At 37.9% G+C, this 17,133-nt stretch overlaps 3 protein-coding genes across 3 annotated transcripts; 1 reads left to right on the top strand and 2 right to left on the bottom strand.

Moving 5' to 3' along the window:
• Nucleotides 1-498: 498 nt before the first annotated feature.
• Nucleotides 499-3,322, bottom strand: LOC112286944 (photosynthetic NDH subunit of subcomplex B 1, chloroplastic). The gene is made up of 7 exons (XM_024529422.3): nt 2,649-3,322; nt 2,274-2,375; nt 1,882-2,072; nt 1,402-1,659; nt 1,136-1,238; nt 921-1,006; nt 499-801 (listed from the first exon to the last, which is right to left on the bottom strand). The coding sequence occupies exons 1-7, from the start codon at nt 3,159-3,161 to the stop codon at nt 633-635; spliced, it is 1,422 nt and encodes a 473-aa protein (XP_024385190.1). The 5' UTR covers nt 3,162-3,322; the 3' UTR covers nt 499-632.
• A 130-nt stretch (nt 3,323-3,452) lies between these two features.
• On the top strand, nt 3,453-5,638 carry LOC112286945 (F-box only protein 6). The gene is made up of 2 exons (XM_024529423.3): nt 3,453-3,716; nt 4,009-5,638. Exon 2 carries the CDS (start codon nt 4,019-4,021, stop codon nt 5,276-5,278), a length of 1,260 nt encoding a protein of 419 aa, XP_024385191.1. The 5' UTR covers nt 3,453-3,716; nt 4,009-4,018; the 3' UTR covers nt 5,279-5,638.
• Nucleotides 5,639-10,299: 4,661 nt separating this feature from the next.
• On the bottom strand, nt 10,300-15,749 carry LOC112286461 (ABC transporter G family member 11). Its single transcript, XM_024528367.3, has 12 exons — nt 15,444-15,749; nt 14,384-14,464; nt 14,174-14,256; nt 13,736-14,022; nt 13,285-13,456; nt 12,998-13,117; nt 12,451-12,627; nt 12,081-12,281; nt 11,817-11,903; nt 11,361-11,636; nt 11,089-11,196; nt 10,300-10,887 (listed from the first exon to the last, which is right to left on the bottom strand). Exons 1-12 carry the CDS (start codon nt 15,598-15,600, stop codon nt 10,609-10,611), a joined length of 2,028 nt encoding a protein of 675 aa, XP_024384135.1. The 5' UTR covers nt 15,601-15,749; the 3' UTR covers nt 10,300-10,608.
• Between the last annotated feature and the right edge of the window lie 1,384 nt (nt 15,750-17,133).

Raw genomic sequence — 17,133 nt, 5'->3', positions numbered from 1 at the left:
TAAGAAAATATACATAGCAAATTTAATTTCAGGCTCCTTTGTTTAGGTATATTATTTGAATTCTTATTTAAAGAATATTTTGGTAATAATTTTTAACTTGCAAGTTAGAAGCATAAAAAATGCACTTATTGAGCACCACATAATCCTTTAACATTTATTTGCACATATTGATCAAATTAAATGAACAATGAACACTTCAAAAAGCTACAATAGCTCTGAACATTATAAAGTTTAGCGGCCAAAAGAAAAAAAAAATCAAATTCTTAAAAAATGCAGGTATATTGAGATGCGATACAAGTTCAACTACACAATATAAATAAGAATGGACCATCCAACGAATATGGAGGATTGCCACAACTTGTTGATTGGCAGCTAAAATGACCTCCAAAAGTTTTCAAATGTTAACACATCATCGACAATCATGCATGTCATAATACAACACCTAATGAACTGTACATCCACACAACCAATGTTTTAGCAGACTTTGAAGCCAAAATCTTAACATAACAGAAGCAATGTCATGAACCATTTTGGATAAACAATTTGGGGTGGCTGCTACAGACAAAGTGCGTGTAGGAAACATGGCCTCATTGCACAAATACATAAGAAATTCAACGAAGAACATCTCTACACTAGGCAGCAACTAGAGCTTCCTTGGCAATAGTTGACAGAGCCATTGTTACTGCCTTCACGTCAAGGTTAGACAGCTTGCCAGTCTTCGAGGCCACTACTGCACAGGAGTCCCTGGCATACTCTGGAATGAACAGCTTTGCCTTCTCCTGAGATGCAAATAATGAAACCCTGCAAAGCAACCGTTAGCATTGTTAGTCTGTAAACTGGTTTCGTGTCACATGCTAATCAAATGACGTCTACTTTCTAAGCACCATGAAGCATCACAAAAGGTTCTAGAAATCACGTACGTGGGTTTCTTCAAAGCAATAGCTAACTGTAATGCAGCCGTGTTGGTGGTCACAACTCCAGTGGAGGCATTGATCAAGGCTCCCAGCTGCTCAGTCCAAACAACACTCTCAGTAATCAGACACAGTTTGGAGGACAATCGGCTACGCATACATTTGAAAAGGAGGCATACGTTTCTGATAGTAAGCAAGGTGAACGTTGATGAAGTAGGTGGTACCTGGCTGGGGGTGGTGATGAAGACAATATGGGTGTTCTCCCCGCAGGACTCTTTCACTTTCGATCTCAGTTTCTCGTTTGGAATGACGAAGACCACTTTTTCACTGTTACAAGTAGTGCAGACCACCGATCTCAGATCCCGTTTTCAACCGCAAGGCATCACAGCAACCTCAAACTGCAACCATGGGGGTGTGATACAAGCGTCTAGGCAGATATTCGCTGATGTTGTTGCGATGTGTTGGATATGAAGGCAGCAAGTTGACCTACCTGGTAGACTTCGCGATCTCTGCCCACATTTCGATGGGGAGGAGGCTGTCCTTGTCTCCCCTTGACGTCATGGATGCGCTTGAGTCGCTTTTAATTCCGTGGAATACCAGGAACTCACCCTCACTCAGACCTGCTTCTAAGTACTTGTTTTCAACGTATGCTTTTACCTTCCTACCAATCCCAACTTCCAGCGGAGGTGCTTCAGTTTTGGGCAAATTCTTTCCCATTTGGCTGAGCTCCTCAATCATTTCGGCATACCTACAAACAATCGCCAAGAACGTTTTTTCATTAGTGCACAACTATCACACGCTGCCAGGACATTGTCGTGGTTTATCACAGATTACTGGAACACAAGTTACTGATCTGATCACAGAGTTCTCAGCCAAAATTGTGACTAACTAAAAGCTGCAGACAGAATGCCCTGTGTGGAATTCAGGCCTGCTGTACAATAGGAGGCGGTTAACGGGGCGCGAAATTTACATGTTGAACCCACTCTCTGCCAACTCCAATTGCGGGGCCTTGATAGCAACGTCAAGAAATTTAGTCGCTCCAGCGGCATTCACGTCTGGAAATGTGTAGCTGACTTTGTTGCGCACCGAAGCAAGCCAGAAGAATATAGACTGGCCCAAGCCAGCCAGTTTTGTTGATACCACCAGGTCATAATATTCACCCTGAGAGTTAAGTTCAGGCATGCAGTACCGAAAACATCAGTCTTGTGAACTGAATGATATTAGTCCAACATCTGCGTCGTAATGACGGTAAGAATTTGGATTTCAAATTTCAAATTGCAATTTAAAGTAAGAACTTCCATACAAACAAAGAATTCTTTGAAAAACTCTTGCGTACATATAAGGCTTGTTACTGTTACAAACCTTGATTTTCCCTATAGTCTCAGTGAAGTCCACGGGCCTTAGAAACTGGTCGTCCACAGGATGTACCCACGCCATCCGAACATTTTTGTTCATCTCATAAGTCTGCAGAAAACAGTATCATTAGGACAACAGCTCGCTCATTCCAAAAACATGCGGCACATCAATCGTTAAATTCTTCAGAGCTTTGCGCATTATCTAAGATTCGAGAAGCGCGAGTTTGATGCATCCTCCGAATTCAGCGATCCTGGAGAAGATAGCTGCGTAATTAAGATTAAGCCAACAAGTGTGACAGCATCAAGAAGTTGAATACCTCTTGCCAGTCTTAGCAGCAATTTTTTGCAGCCATGGTGAGAATTAGATAAGGGTTCACCTCACCTGCTTGCCTCTGGGTGTCGCCATGACGTCAATCCTCACTCCGGGATAACGATTCTTCAGCATCTGAATGACGGGGAAGAAGAGCAGGTTCTCGTAAACGCCTCCAGAGACCATGCACAGGCAGCGCCGCACATCGTTCCGAATCAACGTGCCCAGGCTGGCTACTTCGGGCATAAAGCCCGCGGGGAAGTCCAAGTACCCAGACTCGCTGTCGGGATCCCTGGAGGGTCTGGGGTCCTCTGCTTCCTGCGGACCCTGCGACATCAGCTCTCCCATCGTGTCCTCCTCTTCGTCGGCGCCATAGTCGAAAGGGTCGTCGAACCACCCTTTCTTCTTAGCACTCGCGACAACGGAGCTCGCATTGTGCACCCTAATGTTCGAGGTGCTCCCAAATGCGCGTGGCTGCAATTTCGACGGATTAGAGGAAGACAAAGAGGATTCCGAGCGGGTGATGCTACTGCTGCAGAGATGAGAGGTCGAAAGTCCCCCTCCCAGTGCCATTTGGCCCGCCATAGCTGCAGCACCAGCTTGCGAGCAAGTGTGCAACAATTCTTCACCTCATCAATTCTTCCCCAAAAAAATTCGATGTTTTTTTGCAAACCCAATTGCTCCCGAGCTGCGACGCTGCTCCTGAAGAGCTCACGTCGACCAGAAACGCATCGTTTCCTCTCAACAACGAACAATTTGCTTTCAGAAGTGCAACCAGCCTTATCTCTTCTTCCGTTCCCTTGAAACGTTCACCACTGTTCCCATCTGGTTCTCAACTCCCCCTTCTGGTCGTCTTCACTGCGCTTTTGTCTCATTCCCGAAGCCATTGAAACCCATTTTTTTTCTCTCTACATGGGCACGATTTCGTCTTGCTGTATTTCAGACAGACAGGAGGGGAATACTAATTTTGTGTTAGCACATGACCTAATTCCACAGTACCGTTCCGGTCATCTTTTGGTAGAATTTCTGGGAGTTGATAAGGGGTTTGGGGAAGGATCAGTGGTTTAATTCTGCGAAAGTGTGACCAGGCTCCTCTATTGTTTCGCACCCACATTTTTCGAAGCAAATCGAGCGCAGAAGGTATGATCTGCAAAGGACTTTTTACTTTAGTGGGTTTTCACGCATGACCCATTTTGCGATCTCTTATTTTATCACTCTGAAGCTGATTCTGGCGCACCTTCCAGTTGGAGTTGGCCTCTCTTGAAAGTTTGAACGTCCCAGAGCCCTCCCATCCGCTTTGGTTTGCATTGTAACCTTTTTGATTGAATTTGTTGCTTTGATTTTAGGGTTTGTACTACTTCACAAGCATGTCAATTGGGATCGATGGATAGCTTCCCTAATATAATGAGGTCGTGAATTTGTCACGGTGCAGGATATCCACCATGGATTCGAATAGGTGTTTGTGGGGCGGGTTGCCGTCTGAGGTCATTGAGCGCGTGCTGTCTTTCTTGCCAGTACCCGACTTGTGTAGATTCCGGACTGTTTGCAAGAGGTGGAATGAACTACTTTGCAAGCCAAACTTCCACGACCTTTGTGAACTCAACAGAAAGAACGCTTACTTGTTTGTAACGTGCTACCTCGAGTATCGTGCCTTCACCATGGTTGACTATAATTTTAAGGAAACGACGAGCTTTCTCGACCTAGAGGCGAGGCGATGGTATTTAATCAAGCCTGGCGAGTCTCGTGCAACCCGGAATGACGAGGAAATGATTTACGTGTTGGCTGTCGACGATGGTCTTGTGTGTGGTTTGGCTCCAGGAAAAGATGGCGAAGACTATTCATTGGTTGTCTCCGACGTAATTGCCAGGACTAGAAGGGAACTTCCAGAGTGGCCTATTGCTTGTGATTCTGATGATGACCTTCCTATCATAGTGACTGCAGTAGATGTTAGTTCTCGCAGCTACAAGGTATTTGTTCTCAACAGTTGTGAGTTGGAGGAAACGGGAATGCACGTATACGAATCCTGCACTAACGAATGGCGTGCCCTGAAAAATCCTCCCGAGGCGCTAGGGGCAAGAAATGCAGTGTCAGCAGTCGCTTTGCACGGAATTTTGTACGCAATTTTTCGCCAAGAAACTCGCGGAAGGTTCGTTCTTCTACACTACAATCTTCAAGAAGACTCGTGGAAAGAAGTCTCTATGAGCATTCCGCGGAAGAAACGCCATCCACAACTTGTTGTGAGCAGTAATCGCTTGTTCGTTATGATGTGGATGGGTGTGCCTTGTGGCTCATGCTCTGAGCAGGGATCCCAAAGAAAATTTCAATTGTTGTTTGAGTTGAGAGAGATTCTTGTCACAGGGAGCGGTGCCGGCAGGGTAGTGGCCCGCATTTCCAAGACACACCTCCAGGAAATATTTGATGAGCAGGACAAGAACTTTGACATTGCATACGCAGTTCCTTGCATCAATTCCAGCGGAGCCTGCCAGTCCATCGTCTTGATGTCACGTCTATCAGGGGTACTTATATCGTACGACTTGGTGAACAGATCAGCGATTGTCCTACCTGCACACCCTTTAATTCCATCGTCATATCAGGGATTTTCTAGAAATCCATCACCATATTCTAACCCTCTGGCCATCTACTACCAAGGCAAGTACACCAACCTGAGCTTGCGAAACCTCTCCTCCCGATTTTTGGAATAACTTATCAGGCTTGAGAGGACAACATGGTGTCAAGCACTGTCATCTGCACCTACAATTACTGCAAGAGTGTACGTTGGGCCCTTGTTTAAGCGGGAACCGCTGAAATTTTGATTTTATATGTGAGGAACTGATTTGTTGTCCTGCTCATCAAATATTTCCTGGATTAGACTCGGATCGGCAGTAAGCAGGGTGTTACGGCACATAATTTACATTTCGAAAGATAGAAGACAAGTGCTCCCATCACCAGATTTTTATATTCAGAGGATGGATAGAAACTTTTCTGTTTAGGTTGTTTTACAGCCACAGATGACATACTTCAAATTTTAAAGCGCCGCTGGTGCAGTCTTGAATATTGTCGTATTTATGTCCATCATACTCCTAAAACTCTGAGTTGCTTACTGTCAAGCCTAAACCCTAAACCAGCTCACCTTCAAAGACAAAATGACTTGAAGAAATGGAATGCGGCTTTCCTCCAAGCTTGCTACCCACAAACATTTAATAGCCGCTTGACCTCTACAATCGGAACACTTCCCACTAACATCTCACTATGATAAAAAAACTATAGAGAAACACCAAACAAAATTATTACCATTGTTGGTTGGTGATAAACCTTCCAACTGTAGTGGTAAGGCAATGGAATTTATTACCTTAAGATGTCTTGAGAATGAACGACAGTACAATGGGAGTACTTATTTGTACGTAATATGTAAGGAAATGGAAAGCCGTGTCTTTTACAACTTATTGAATTGTGAACAATGTGAACAGTATTATCACCATTTGGTTGAAGCATTATATATTAGGTTAAAAAAAATTGTAAAAATTCCATTGTATAATGTTATTGACAATAAAATACATGTCTTTTAAAAATAGATATAGAAGAACATCATTTGTATAAAAAATAACAAAATACAGTTTACTTAACATTGTAATAATACCTTATTTTAATTTAATAGTATTTTATTTAATTAGTAGTCATCTTTTCTTTGTTCTTAACGTTGCTTGTATTGTTGATCTTTGTTAACAATGCAAAATTTTGTGGCCTATCAAAACTTGCTGAATCAAAATTAAATTGGTAATAAATCTAGTCTAAAATTGATTCAAAGCTTTGGAATCATATATAAACTAAAATTAGCTTCAAACAAAATTTTATAAAACAACTAAACATTAATTTTAGAGGCTCTTATTAGTCATGGTAGTATGGCGGATTTGTAACATATTTTGCATTTTAAGGTATGCTATTATGCAAGGACATTAAATCCTGTTGTTATAACGTTGTTTAAGAAGTGATTTGTACTCCAACAATAGTTAATTTATTTTTTTTTAATTTTCTTTTTGGTTGCATTTCTTCTTAATTTAATTAAGAACATACACTAAATCATTATAAAGTGCATATTAGACAACCTTTCTTTTATTATTAGAAATGCACTATTTATATGTTGGATCTTAGAAAATTTTGATTATCTCAGCTTAACCATTCAATTATCCACTTGAAATCACTTTAACACTATTGTGTCTTATAATTTTAATTTTTTTAGCACTTTTTGGTGTTTTTATTTGGATTTTATTAATTAATAGATTAAAATATTTTAAAATGAAGAACTCTCATTTATCTAAAGCATTTTTATTCAATGAATTACAAGTAAAATATAAGAATATAAAATTTAAGTAATGGAAATTTGACATTAATTTTATAAAATAAAATAATTATTTCAAAAATAGAACACAAGTTATGTAGATAGTCTCTTTCTAATTTTTTATAATTCAAACCACTTAACTATTATAATAATTATTCATGGACATAAACTATTATAATATATACTTGATTCAATTGTTATTTTTGAGACACTATACAGTTCAACTATTTCAAGTTAGATTTGTCAATGGTGTAACCTACATTATTATTATATTAGAAGTTACAAAGGTAAAATAACTACCAAAAAGACAAAATTGAGTTAAATTACATCCTATCAATAGCACTATATTCTTCAAAACGTGTTACAAAGAGCTTTCAATCATCTAACGAACACTCTATGTATTTTTTTAAATTTAAAACATTAAGCATATTTTTTTATTACTGAATCATTATAAATCCACTAGTTAGAATTCACCACAGTTTTGTCAAAAATAATATTGTGAAAATATAGGTAAAAAAAAAAATCTAAATATGTGTCATTTATAATTTATAATTTTTTGAAGAAGATCAAGAAATTTAAAGTTATTCTCATTTGATTCAGGCTAGAATATAAAAGAACATGAAAGATTTTTTTTTATTTGATATTATAACAAAGAGAATAAAAATCAATACAAACTAGTATTTTTTTAAAAGAATTTAGTTGATTAGCCTCTTAATATATGCATTTAATTTTATGGTTTTTAAAATTATTTTAGTAGAATATTAAAAAAAAAAAATTAAATTTTTATTTTTATTATCAAATTTCTTTTGTAAATGGATTGAAATATCTTAAATATAGTTGAAATTTGTATAGTATTATGAATTTTTCAATATGCAAAAGAAAATTCTTGTTCAAAAGTTTTTTAGTGTTTTAGTTTTTTGTATAATTAAATAGAAAGAAATCAATAATTTACAAATTCTATGATTTTTTATTTTGATATATTCCCTTTGTAAATATCAAATATTTCTTACTTTAATTCATTGATATGAAGCTTCTAGATTAAAATTTGGAATCCCTTCTAAACATTGCCGAGACATAATTGCTGAGATATAATTGTTGTTTGATATTGAAAGTTATGACATCTTGAAATTAAACTTATAATTATATAATTTCATTGTAATGATTGGACAAAATTCACATCACAATTTTTTAATAATTTTTAAATATAACCTTCAATCAAATCTTATTTAATATATTTATCATAAAAATATTATTTAAAAAAAATTAATAATTCTATTTTATATATATGTAAATATATATATATATATATATATATATATAATTATTTATTTGAAATTGGCATAATTCTTGTTAATGTGAAGAAATTGATTTTATTTGTGTAAGAAAAGAATGTAACTATCATACTTGATTTTATTTTTAACTCAAGAATATTAATTAATAGCTTTATAAAATAATTTAAAATTTAAATTTAAAATATTTTATACAAAATTCATTATATTTCCTATAAAATTAATATTATGCACAATAAAAATACATTCAAACTTTTAAGTCCCATTAATTGATTGATAGAATTGTAAAAAATAAAAATTTAAGTTATTTAGATATAAAAATTTTAAGATTAAAGATTCTATCTTATTATTTAAGTATTTATTAAAATTTAGAAGTGTTTATAAGTTGCAAGAATCTTATTAGAAAAAAATTCATAAAAATAGATTCTTTATAAGTCTTGGAGGTAATTATCTTAGTTGGTTTAGTATTTTTTTTAATTGTGAAAATTGATATTTTTTTATTGAAAAAAATATCTAAATTGACCTTCTATCTATATGTATCACTTATAAAAAAACCTATAAATATTAATTAGTAGATAAAATAAGCATGAAAAAAATGTCATGTCTCTTCAATTATTTATATAAAAAATAGGATTTTTAATTGATTTAATAACTATAAATTATCACCAAGGTAAATAAAAATTAGATTTAAATTAATTTTATCATTAAAAAAATATTATAAGGATTTTTAGATCTTATTTAGAATTTATTTAAAATATTTTAGGAATTTTTAGAGAATTTTTTTAAGAATTCGGTAAATATGAGTTTACTACCTTAGAAGGTCATTATGAAAAAATTGAGCAAGATTTTAAGGCCTTACAAGGTTCTTAGGTTAATTTGATAATTTTAAACACAAAAATAAAGCCTAAAATAAAAATTAAATTATTAGTAGAAAATAGAAAGACCAACACCTAGTATAGTACTTGTAAGAAGTGAGGTAAACATGTTTAATATGGATTGTAGCACCCTAGATGTAGGTAGGAAGATAAGAGTAAGGCCTTGTGGCCTCTCTAAGAAACCCATATACATTAGTTGTGAGCCTTGGTGAGACTCAAATCTTTGATTTCTTAATCAAGTTATTCTTGAAATAGAACATTTTTACATAAATTTTATCTTTAAATTATCATAAATTACTCATAATAACTTAGATTTTATTTTTTTATGCTTCATTAAAAAGATTAAAAAATTAAAAATCTAAAAATATAATATTTAATTATTAATATTATTTTTTATTGGATGAAAATCCAATGAAAAAATTGTGATTAGTTTTGTATTATGTAATTGTTTAATTGCATTTCTTTTACTTGTTTTGTAATTTTTCTTCTTGTTATTTATAAATTGCTTCTCTCACTTCACACCACCAATTACATGTAACTCTTAATTAAGATCATTTTGTAATGTGGATTGATTAGAGAATTTTATTTTTAAAAATTATGACAAAAATGAATATTTTTTTAGGAAATATAAAATCATATATAGTAGTGATTGTAATTTCTAATGTGTGTAATGCCAAAAACCAAATATAACAATTTTAAAATTTATAACTTAAGATTGACGGTAAGATTGCATGAGCTTATTTTTTTAGTTTGTTTTAATAGAAATAATCTTATTAGAAATATTATTAAAGAAATTATAATGATTTAGTTATTTTAAATTGCATATTACAACTCTTATTAGTATTATTTTTTAACCGTGAAAAACTTTTAATATTTAACATCAATCTCTTATTTATTATAAAAATGAAAAATCCATAAAAAAATCTAATACAATATGGTACATAAATCTATATACTATACTCTTTTCAAATTCTTTTAAAAACATGAGTTTTTTTCAAAAGTGCTTTTTATTTGGTTTAAAAGAATTTGTCAGTTAATTTTTGTTAAAGCAAATATATATTGGAACTCTTTAAAATTCAAGAATTTATTATTTTTTTAATTGCTAACATATTGAAGTTGTTATTTTGCTATAAAAGTTACATTTAAAAAATGATATTGAAGGTTTGAAGGTTTTTAGGTGCATTTTGTTTTGATAATTTAGGGTGTTTTTAATACCTCAGGTACAAGGTGAAAGGTCATGAATTTTTAATTCTTCGATTGGTTGAAATAGAGAAGCTTCATTTATTTAGCTTTAAAGCCCCAGAGCTTTATAGCTTTATAGCCCCAAACCTATATAGCTATAGTATTAAAAAGATATATCAAATCATATTAAAAAGATATATCAAATATATAAAATAGTACAGCCGCTAACTAAATCTTGCTTCTAATCTGCGCCCAATTATAATCTTCACTAGCAACTTTTGCATATCTACAGCATCATTTGATAAAACAGCGTTCTGTGTTTTTCTTCTTCTTCTCCTTCAAAGTGAGTTTTACCTCTTCTTATTGATCCGGAAGGTGGCTGCCTCGGCCAACATGCGCAGTCGTGGCCTTAGATTTTCATTGAGCTTGATAAAAACCAAAAACAGAAGTCGGTAAATGGCTATCATCCCAAATATAACGGCAAGGTTCCCCCACCGCCCTTGCTGAGATATTTCAATGCCCCAGAGCTGCTCCAGGATGTATTTCCCAGACAGATTTGGACCCACAGGCTTGCCATCCACCAAGAAATTCTCAAAAGACAAGCCCAGGAAGTCATTCTCAAACAGTCCCTGAAAACAGCAATGCACCCACATCAGGGCTTTCAAGTTCACAGAACCTATTGTTGACTGATCATGTGATGCACACACACAACTTATGAAGAATCACAAGCATTCTTTCATATACGCAATGCGGTGTGATGCTCTCACAACAATATTCATATACACCGACATCGGGACCATGGTGTCGGTGTCAAGCTAATCTAGACTCACCCGGATGGCGTAAGTGTGGAAAGCGATGTACGAGAACGGATATCTCCATATGGGCTTCGGGAGGTCTCTCAAGGGACGAAAGAATCCTGCTAGCAACATAAACATTGCCTGGTTACAGGCAGGCAGGCAGACAAACAAGTATAAACGATGTTAGAACGGAGGACTGAGAAAGAGTTTGCTAGACCGATGTCTGTTGGAAAACAAAAAAGAGCCTGCTAATTGGGTGTAGAGCAAACAGGAATCAAGGTCTGACTGAGGATGTGTGAGCAAACCTGGATGCCGGCACCGACGACAATGCCTGCAAGGAAGTTTTCCCCCACAACGCTTGACACCATCATCATCAGACTCTCCACACACGCCAGGCATGCGAAGAGCATGATGATGAAATAGGCGTAGTGATCGAATCCAGGATGCAGCTCGCTCAGGAAGTACACCAGGGTGCCCGACGTCAGAGAAATGAGGCAGAGGTAAGGGATGGATGCGAAGGTGTTAGCCACCACGAATGCCGCCCCTCCGTAATGCCCACTCAGCCGCTCATGTTGAAAGACCTGCCACAGATGCGATTGCACGAGATTCGGTGAGTTCATGACTCCTTGATGCACAAAGACATAGTTTTGGGAGAAAGATAGTTGGTGCTGTGTGGGCAAACGACGGGAGGGGAAGATTTGGTTGCAATTTGTTTTTTGCCCTTCGGTGGATGAGCTGCAGATTGGTTTGGAGTATGGTACCTTCATGTCTTCCACAAAGGATGGGAAACCACCGATGGACATAAATGTCCAGAATGCCGCAACGGAGAACATGCATCCTAACCGAGCCTGCAAGCAATCATGGTATTCATTGATTTTGATCTCTTGTGTTGAGCATCAAATACTGATCCATCATCACCCATTACACCAGAATGCTAGAAATTCTCTGCTACGAAGTTAAATTTATATTCTAATAGATGTAAACAAACTTGGTGTGCACAGCAGCAGATCGGGAAAGTAACTCACAAAGATCGAGCTGTATTGAGTTCCAACTCGCCAACAAATGGTGCCAAGGCATATGCCTACAATGATGTACATGGTAACTCGGAGCCAGAAGTACCCCGGGTCCCTAGACATATTCACAAATGACCGCTGCGTAAGAGTTACGCACTGATGCAAAAAACTTGCGCGGCCCTTGCTTCCCTCGACAACTCCCCCGTTGTGACTCTGTAGGAAAACGGAAGCTACATTTTCATTCGAAGGGACAAACTCTGACTTCATAGATTTTGCTCCTCCCACTTGATGGATTCGCACAAGAAATCTCGATGATATCAACTCAAGAGGACTTGAATAACTGGTGTTGTTCAAACTAGACCTTGCATATTGTGAGACTTACATGTTTTATGATATGCGTTATTCTTGATAATGTTGCCGCAGCATAGTTGCTCTCCCCGTAAGCAGTTGAAAGTGATTTCGCTACTATGTCTCTACACAGGCAGCCTAATGTGATTGCACCACTTGGACTTGGGCACTGATTGAAGTTGGACAAAGATCCATTCCCCATTTCCGAATCCTGTATGTGCATTTGAAGTGGCAAGTAGCAAAACGTATTTCGTTACCAAAATAATCGTGGATCTCAGACCATTGTCAGCTCTATTGACAACAACGTTGACTGGAAGAGTGAGAGTAAGGAACATTCTGATGCTTCTATTACAATGAAAACATGCTTTAACTGAACGCAAGAGATCCTTCTAATCGAATGACGAAATGATAAGCAAGTGCACTCGATCATCCATTGGAATGATCCACACAACTACCTGGTTTGAATAAATTTTCCATGACTTCATTACATGGCTGCTGGTTTGTGTCTGGTTAATTCAGCACGTTTCTTCAAGTCGTGGCAATTTATTTTCAAAAACGGAAATCATGTGGAGATTGCTTACTGTTTGCACGATATCCACAAGCTTGTTCTTCACTGTGTCAAAGTCTGAGTTGATAATTTGCAAATAATGGTCTGATGGGTTCCGCATTGAGGGGCATGGATATCCTGATGCTGCGAAGAACTTCAGTTCATCCCAAAACATAGCAGATATAAAAGGTTACTTTCTCAAATACAAAAGCCGCATGAGATCTGCCTCTGAACAAAAATAAACTAGGGCTTTTGAAAACACGCATCGGTACACAATTTCCTATCAAATACTTGCCCTCTGAGGACGGAGGCATAAGTTACCTCAGAGGCATGCGTACTTTGACCGAAGAAAATTGTGCGCCCGCCTGAGAGGAGGGTGAGGTTGTCAAATTGTGCGAACACTTCACTGCTGGGCTGGTGAATGGAGGAGATAACAGTGCGACCGTCTCTGGCTAAATTTTTCAGCGTTTGCACCACAAAGTATGCTGCAGCACTACAAGATCCACAATTCGGTCACAAACAGGCTCAAAGACCCCGCACATGGTGGTAAACCAGGCCAATGCGAGATATCTTCAATGAGATACCCTTAGTGCTGACTGGAGACATAGCAAGGGGATTGACATTGACCAGCAGAAATTTAAATATCTGCCAGAACATCAGATAAATTGATGACTATGCTCATCAAACCTGCGAAATAATTGGAAAAGAAAGCTAAACATCGACTCATGAACTTCAGGGAACAGAAAGAAGAACATGTGAATGAGCACTACACCTATCTAGACCACTAGTTGGCTCATCCAGAAAGAGCAATTGGGGGCGATTCAAAATCTGCAATGCAATGCTCAGCCGACGTTTTTCACCACCACTGAGACCTCTGGCGAAGGCTCTCCCGACGCAGATATGTTGGCAATCCGAGAGCCCCATGTCCTGTATTGTGCTGTCCACGATCTTCTCTTTTCCCTCCCTGGTTTTTTCCGGTAAGCGTAGTTTGGCAGAATACATGAGGGTTTCTTTCACGGTTAGAGTCTTTATGAGCACGTCCTCTTGAGTCACATATGCCTGCAAATCGCAACAAATGAACATAACTAAAGTCGATTGTCAAAGACTCGTGAATGGAAGCTCGCGATTTCCATAGTATTGATCATGGCAACAATAAGTTATTCCATCCGTCCTGAAGACCCTGTACATTTTATAACGATTTAAAACATACTGCTGTTCCATAAGAAAGCGTTGCTTTGCTTTCTCCGTTGAGTAATATATTCCCTGTTAGAACGGCATTAGGAGGCAGACGCCCTGCATTGCATAACAGTTTCTTAGATGAGTACTTCTGTGGCAGAACATGTAACCCAACGCACATTCGAAAGCTTTAGTTCGACATATTGCTAGGGATAGTCGGTAAGGTGATGTGAGTAAAGCATACCTGCCAGAGCATCAAGCAATGTAGACTTTCCAGAACCGCTGGGTCCCATGATAGCCAAAATCGACCCTGGCTCGGCATATCCTGCAGAAGCCACAGTCCACTGTCAATCACAATCCATTCGCATCAGTTGAGACCTTCAACTCCACGTTTAACAGTTGTGTGGTTAGTTCAAGTGAACGCGCCACTCAGGTTTTGGGACTACACGGCTATCTGCAATGGAAGATGAACTCAGGGTTTCTCAGACCGAGTTTCTCCATGAAGTATTCTCTGCGGACAAGACGACTGATGCCTACCCCTATCAAATCCTTCTTCAAATTCTGACGCTGGAATGCCAGCGTCACCGTTACCAACAATCAAATTCCACTCAGTTCAGCTCTTATTCCTGCTTAAACCCCAACTCCACTACAATCCTACCGCGCGTGCATTACTGTAGAATCACAACGTCCGAGCTTCTAATTCCATGTATTTGGCCCTGCTCGACCCCCAAGTGATGATTTCACCAGCGAAGATTGCGCAACAGGGGTGTTGGCAATGGAGCTTCTCCAATGCCGCGACCAATTGGACACCAAAACCTCGAGATGATCCTGAGTCCCCCGAAATTGGACTGTGTCTCATTGCGCGTGTTACCATGGCGACGACTGATCGAAGGCAGACAGTCCACACTCAGCCGCCGCCGAGTACATATCTAGATTTTCATCGTAAGATTATGAAACACTGTGACAGGAAAAATCTTACAATGGTGTGCATAAACACATTGCATTGTAGTGATCAGGATACTCCCCACAATCACTTCACAGTTACGGAGATTTCTAGTGACCTCCAAAAATTCAGTCGGTATACCAACTTGGTTTTCATGAGAAGCCTAGAATTTATCAGTTCAGTTGTTTGATCACCAGCAGGTTGGATAACCAAACAAGTAGGATTTCATGAACTCTTGATTCTAAAACTGGTGAAAAAGAATCTGCTCGTAAACAATTTCATGCCAAAAAATCAGAACTTTATGCCAGACGTTTCTCTAGGCTTACAACACGCTGTGGCTATAGATCTCGGTTAGCGGTACCTGTGGCCCCCACAAGAATGGGGCGAGAGCTTCCTTTCCCCCATGCTGAACTCCTCACATTCACACAGAGATTGGTCCACGTAATGTATGCCCTGTTTGAGCCGCTGCAGCAGATCATGCTCTTCGCCATTTGGTCTTCCATATCGCATGTCTCCATCCCTCAATTCGTGAACAGCTTTCTGTGAAAGAGAAAGGACTAACTCTACAAGATTGCAGCTTCTATTTGAACATGAACTGCCTACAAATTTATATAAAGGTCTCAACATCCATTCGGAGAGGAGAGTGAGTTCCTGTTGTTTCTATTCCCTAGAAAACAAGAGATCAAAACTCCCATCACTTCGAGTGACATCGATTTGAACCCACTGGTCACATGATGCAGCTTTCCGAAAGTAAAACTGGCAAAAAAGGACGACTATGCAGAGGAATGCAAGGTGGACAGAAGAAATAAGAGACTGTCATCGCGTTTACTTCAAATTTTCATTTGGAATGCCACCAACTTCAGGAGGTTGACACATGCGAAATAAGTAAGCAAGCCTGCGAGCCAGAACGTGGCAACAAGAAATTAGTGAAATGTATGAATTGGTTTAAGAGTGGTTTTCGAAATCCACGAACAGCTTTTCGTCTGATGCTTCAAGCTTCAGACTGGAGAGATGTCTGGACCTGCTCAAGGCATCACTCTAGTAGACTGATTTGGTTAAAGTCCCTTCCTGGCATCTCATGATCGTCCTTTAGTAGTCGGAGGAGTCAGATAGTGCGTCAGCCCGGCAGTCAGGGTCGCGCTGATATCTACTCTAGTTCCTAGATAAGGGGGTGAGCGGTGGAAAATATCTGATGTGTCCTACTACCAGAAACCTCCTCCTCTTGCCAATTTGCATGTTTGGGTCAGTTTGCATGTTTGGGCCAGTTTGCATGTTTGGGCCAGTTTGCATGTTTGGGCCAGTTTGCATGGTACAGTCTCGGAGATCGGGACATAATTTGCCTTGACCAATCTTCATCAATTCTGGTATAGAGAATCGTATTAAAATCCGCAATGTTTGCTGCTGTACCACATTAGGCTGTTAAGGCTCCTGGAATGACTGTAGTAGTTGCTTGTCTGTTTTGTATTGAGGTGAAAATCATCGTCTGCATGTATCTGCACTGTGCCTGTGTATGACATCCTTGACCAACATTTCAAGGCATTCCTTTGAGAGAATGTTTTATCCACTTTTAGTTTCGGTACCTCACAATTTGAATTGGAGAAGGATTTGTGAGTCACATATTTTTAATTAAGAGCTTAATTATACAATACAGCAAGGAATTCCCATTAAAAATACAATTTTTGGTTTGAAATCAACACCCTCAAACTCCAGAATTTTTCAGATATATATATACAGATGAAAAACTTTAGTAAGAAACTTCCACCGAGAAATCTCTGGACTTCTAGTGTTTATCTTCAAACCATAGTAAAATAATTCATGTTCCTTTTTGTCCTAGGAGAAGTGAATATATACGACAGATAATAAAACCAGTCAACATATTGACATATTTGAAAGACCAGTTATTCATTTATGTGATCACCATGAAGAAAGAATTAGATTGAATACCACTTAATATTCACTTGAAATTAATAAAAAAAGGAAATAATAATAATAATAATAATAAAATAAAAATAAAAAAATTTACGAAGTAGCAGACGTTGTACCTACCTACA

The sequence above is a fragment of the Physcomitrium patens genome, chromosome 9, assembly GCF_059467195.1.
Source record: "Physcomitrium patens ecotype Gransden chromosome 9, ASM5946719v1, whole genome shotgun sequence".
Classification (NCBI taxonomy): Eukaryota; Viridiplantae; Streptophyta; class Bryopsida; order Funariales; family Funariaceae; genus Physcomitrium; species Physcomitrium patens.
This window is presented reverse-complemented; position numbering and strand designations above follow the sequence as displayed.

What these genes read in the sequence shown, in the direction of transcription:
- LOC112286944 (XM_024529422.3), bottom strand. Translation starts at nt 3,161, where the DNA reads ATGGCGGGCCAAATGGCACTGGGAGGGGGACTTTCGACCTCTCATCTC. An exon ending in AGACTATAGGGAAAATCAAG is followed by an intron (nt 2,073 to 2,273) that starts GTTTGTAACAGT and finishes CTTAACTCTCAG; the next exon opens with GGTGAATATTATGACCTGGT. An exon ending in TCATCACCACCCCCAGCCAG is followed by an intron (nt 1,007 to 1,135) that starts GTACCACCTACT and finishes TGGACTGAGCAG; the next exon opens with CTGGGAGCCTTGATCAATGC.
- LOC112286461 (XM_024528367.3), bottom strand. Translation starts at nt 15,600, where the DNA reads ATGGAGACATGCGATATGGAAGACCAAATGGCGAAGAGCATGATCTGC. An exon ending in ATTGCTTGATGCTCTGGCAG is followed by an intron (nt 14,257 to 14,383) that starts GTATGCTTTACT and finishes TATGCAATGCAG; the next exon opens with GGCGTCTGCCTCCTAATGCC. An exon ending in TTGTGGATATCGTGCAAACA is followed by an intron (nt 12,628 to 12,997) that starts GTAAGCAATCTC and finishes ATGCACATACAG; the next exon opens with GATTCGGAAATGGGGAATGG.
- LOC112286945 (XM_024529423.3), top strand. Translation starts at nt 4,019, where the DNA reads ATGGATTCGAATAGGTGTTTGTGGGGCGGGTTGCCGTCTGAGGTCATT.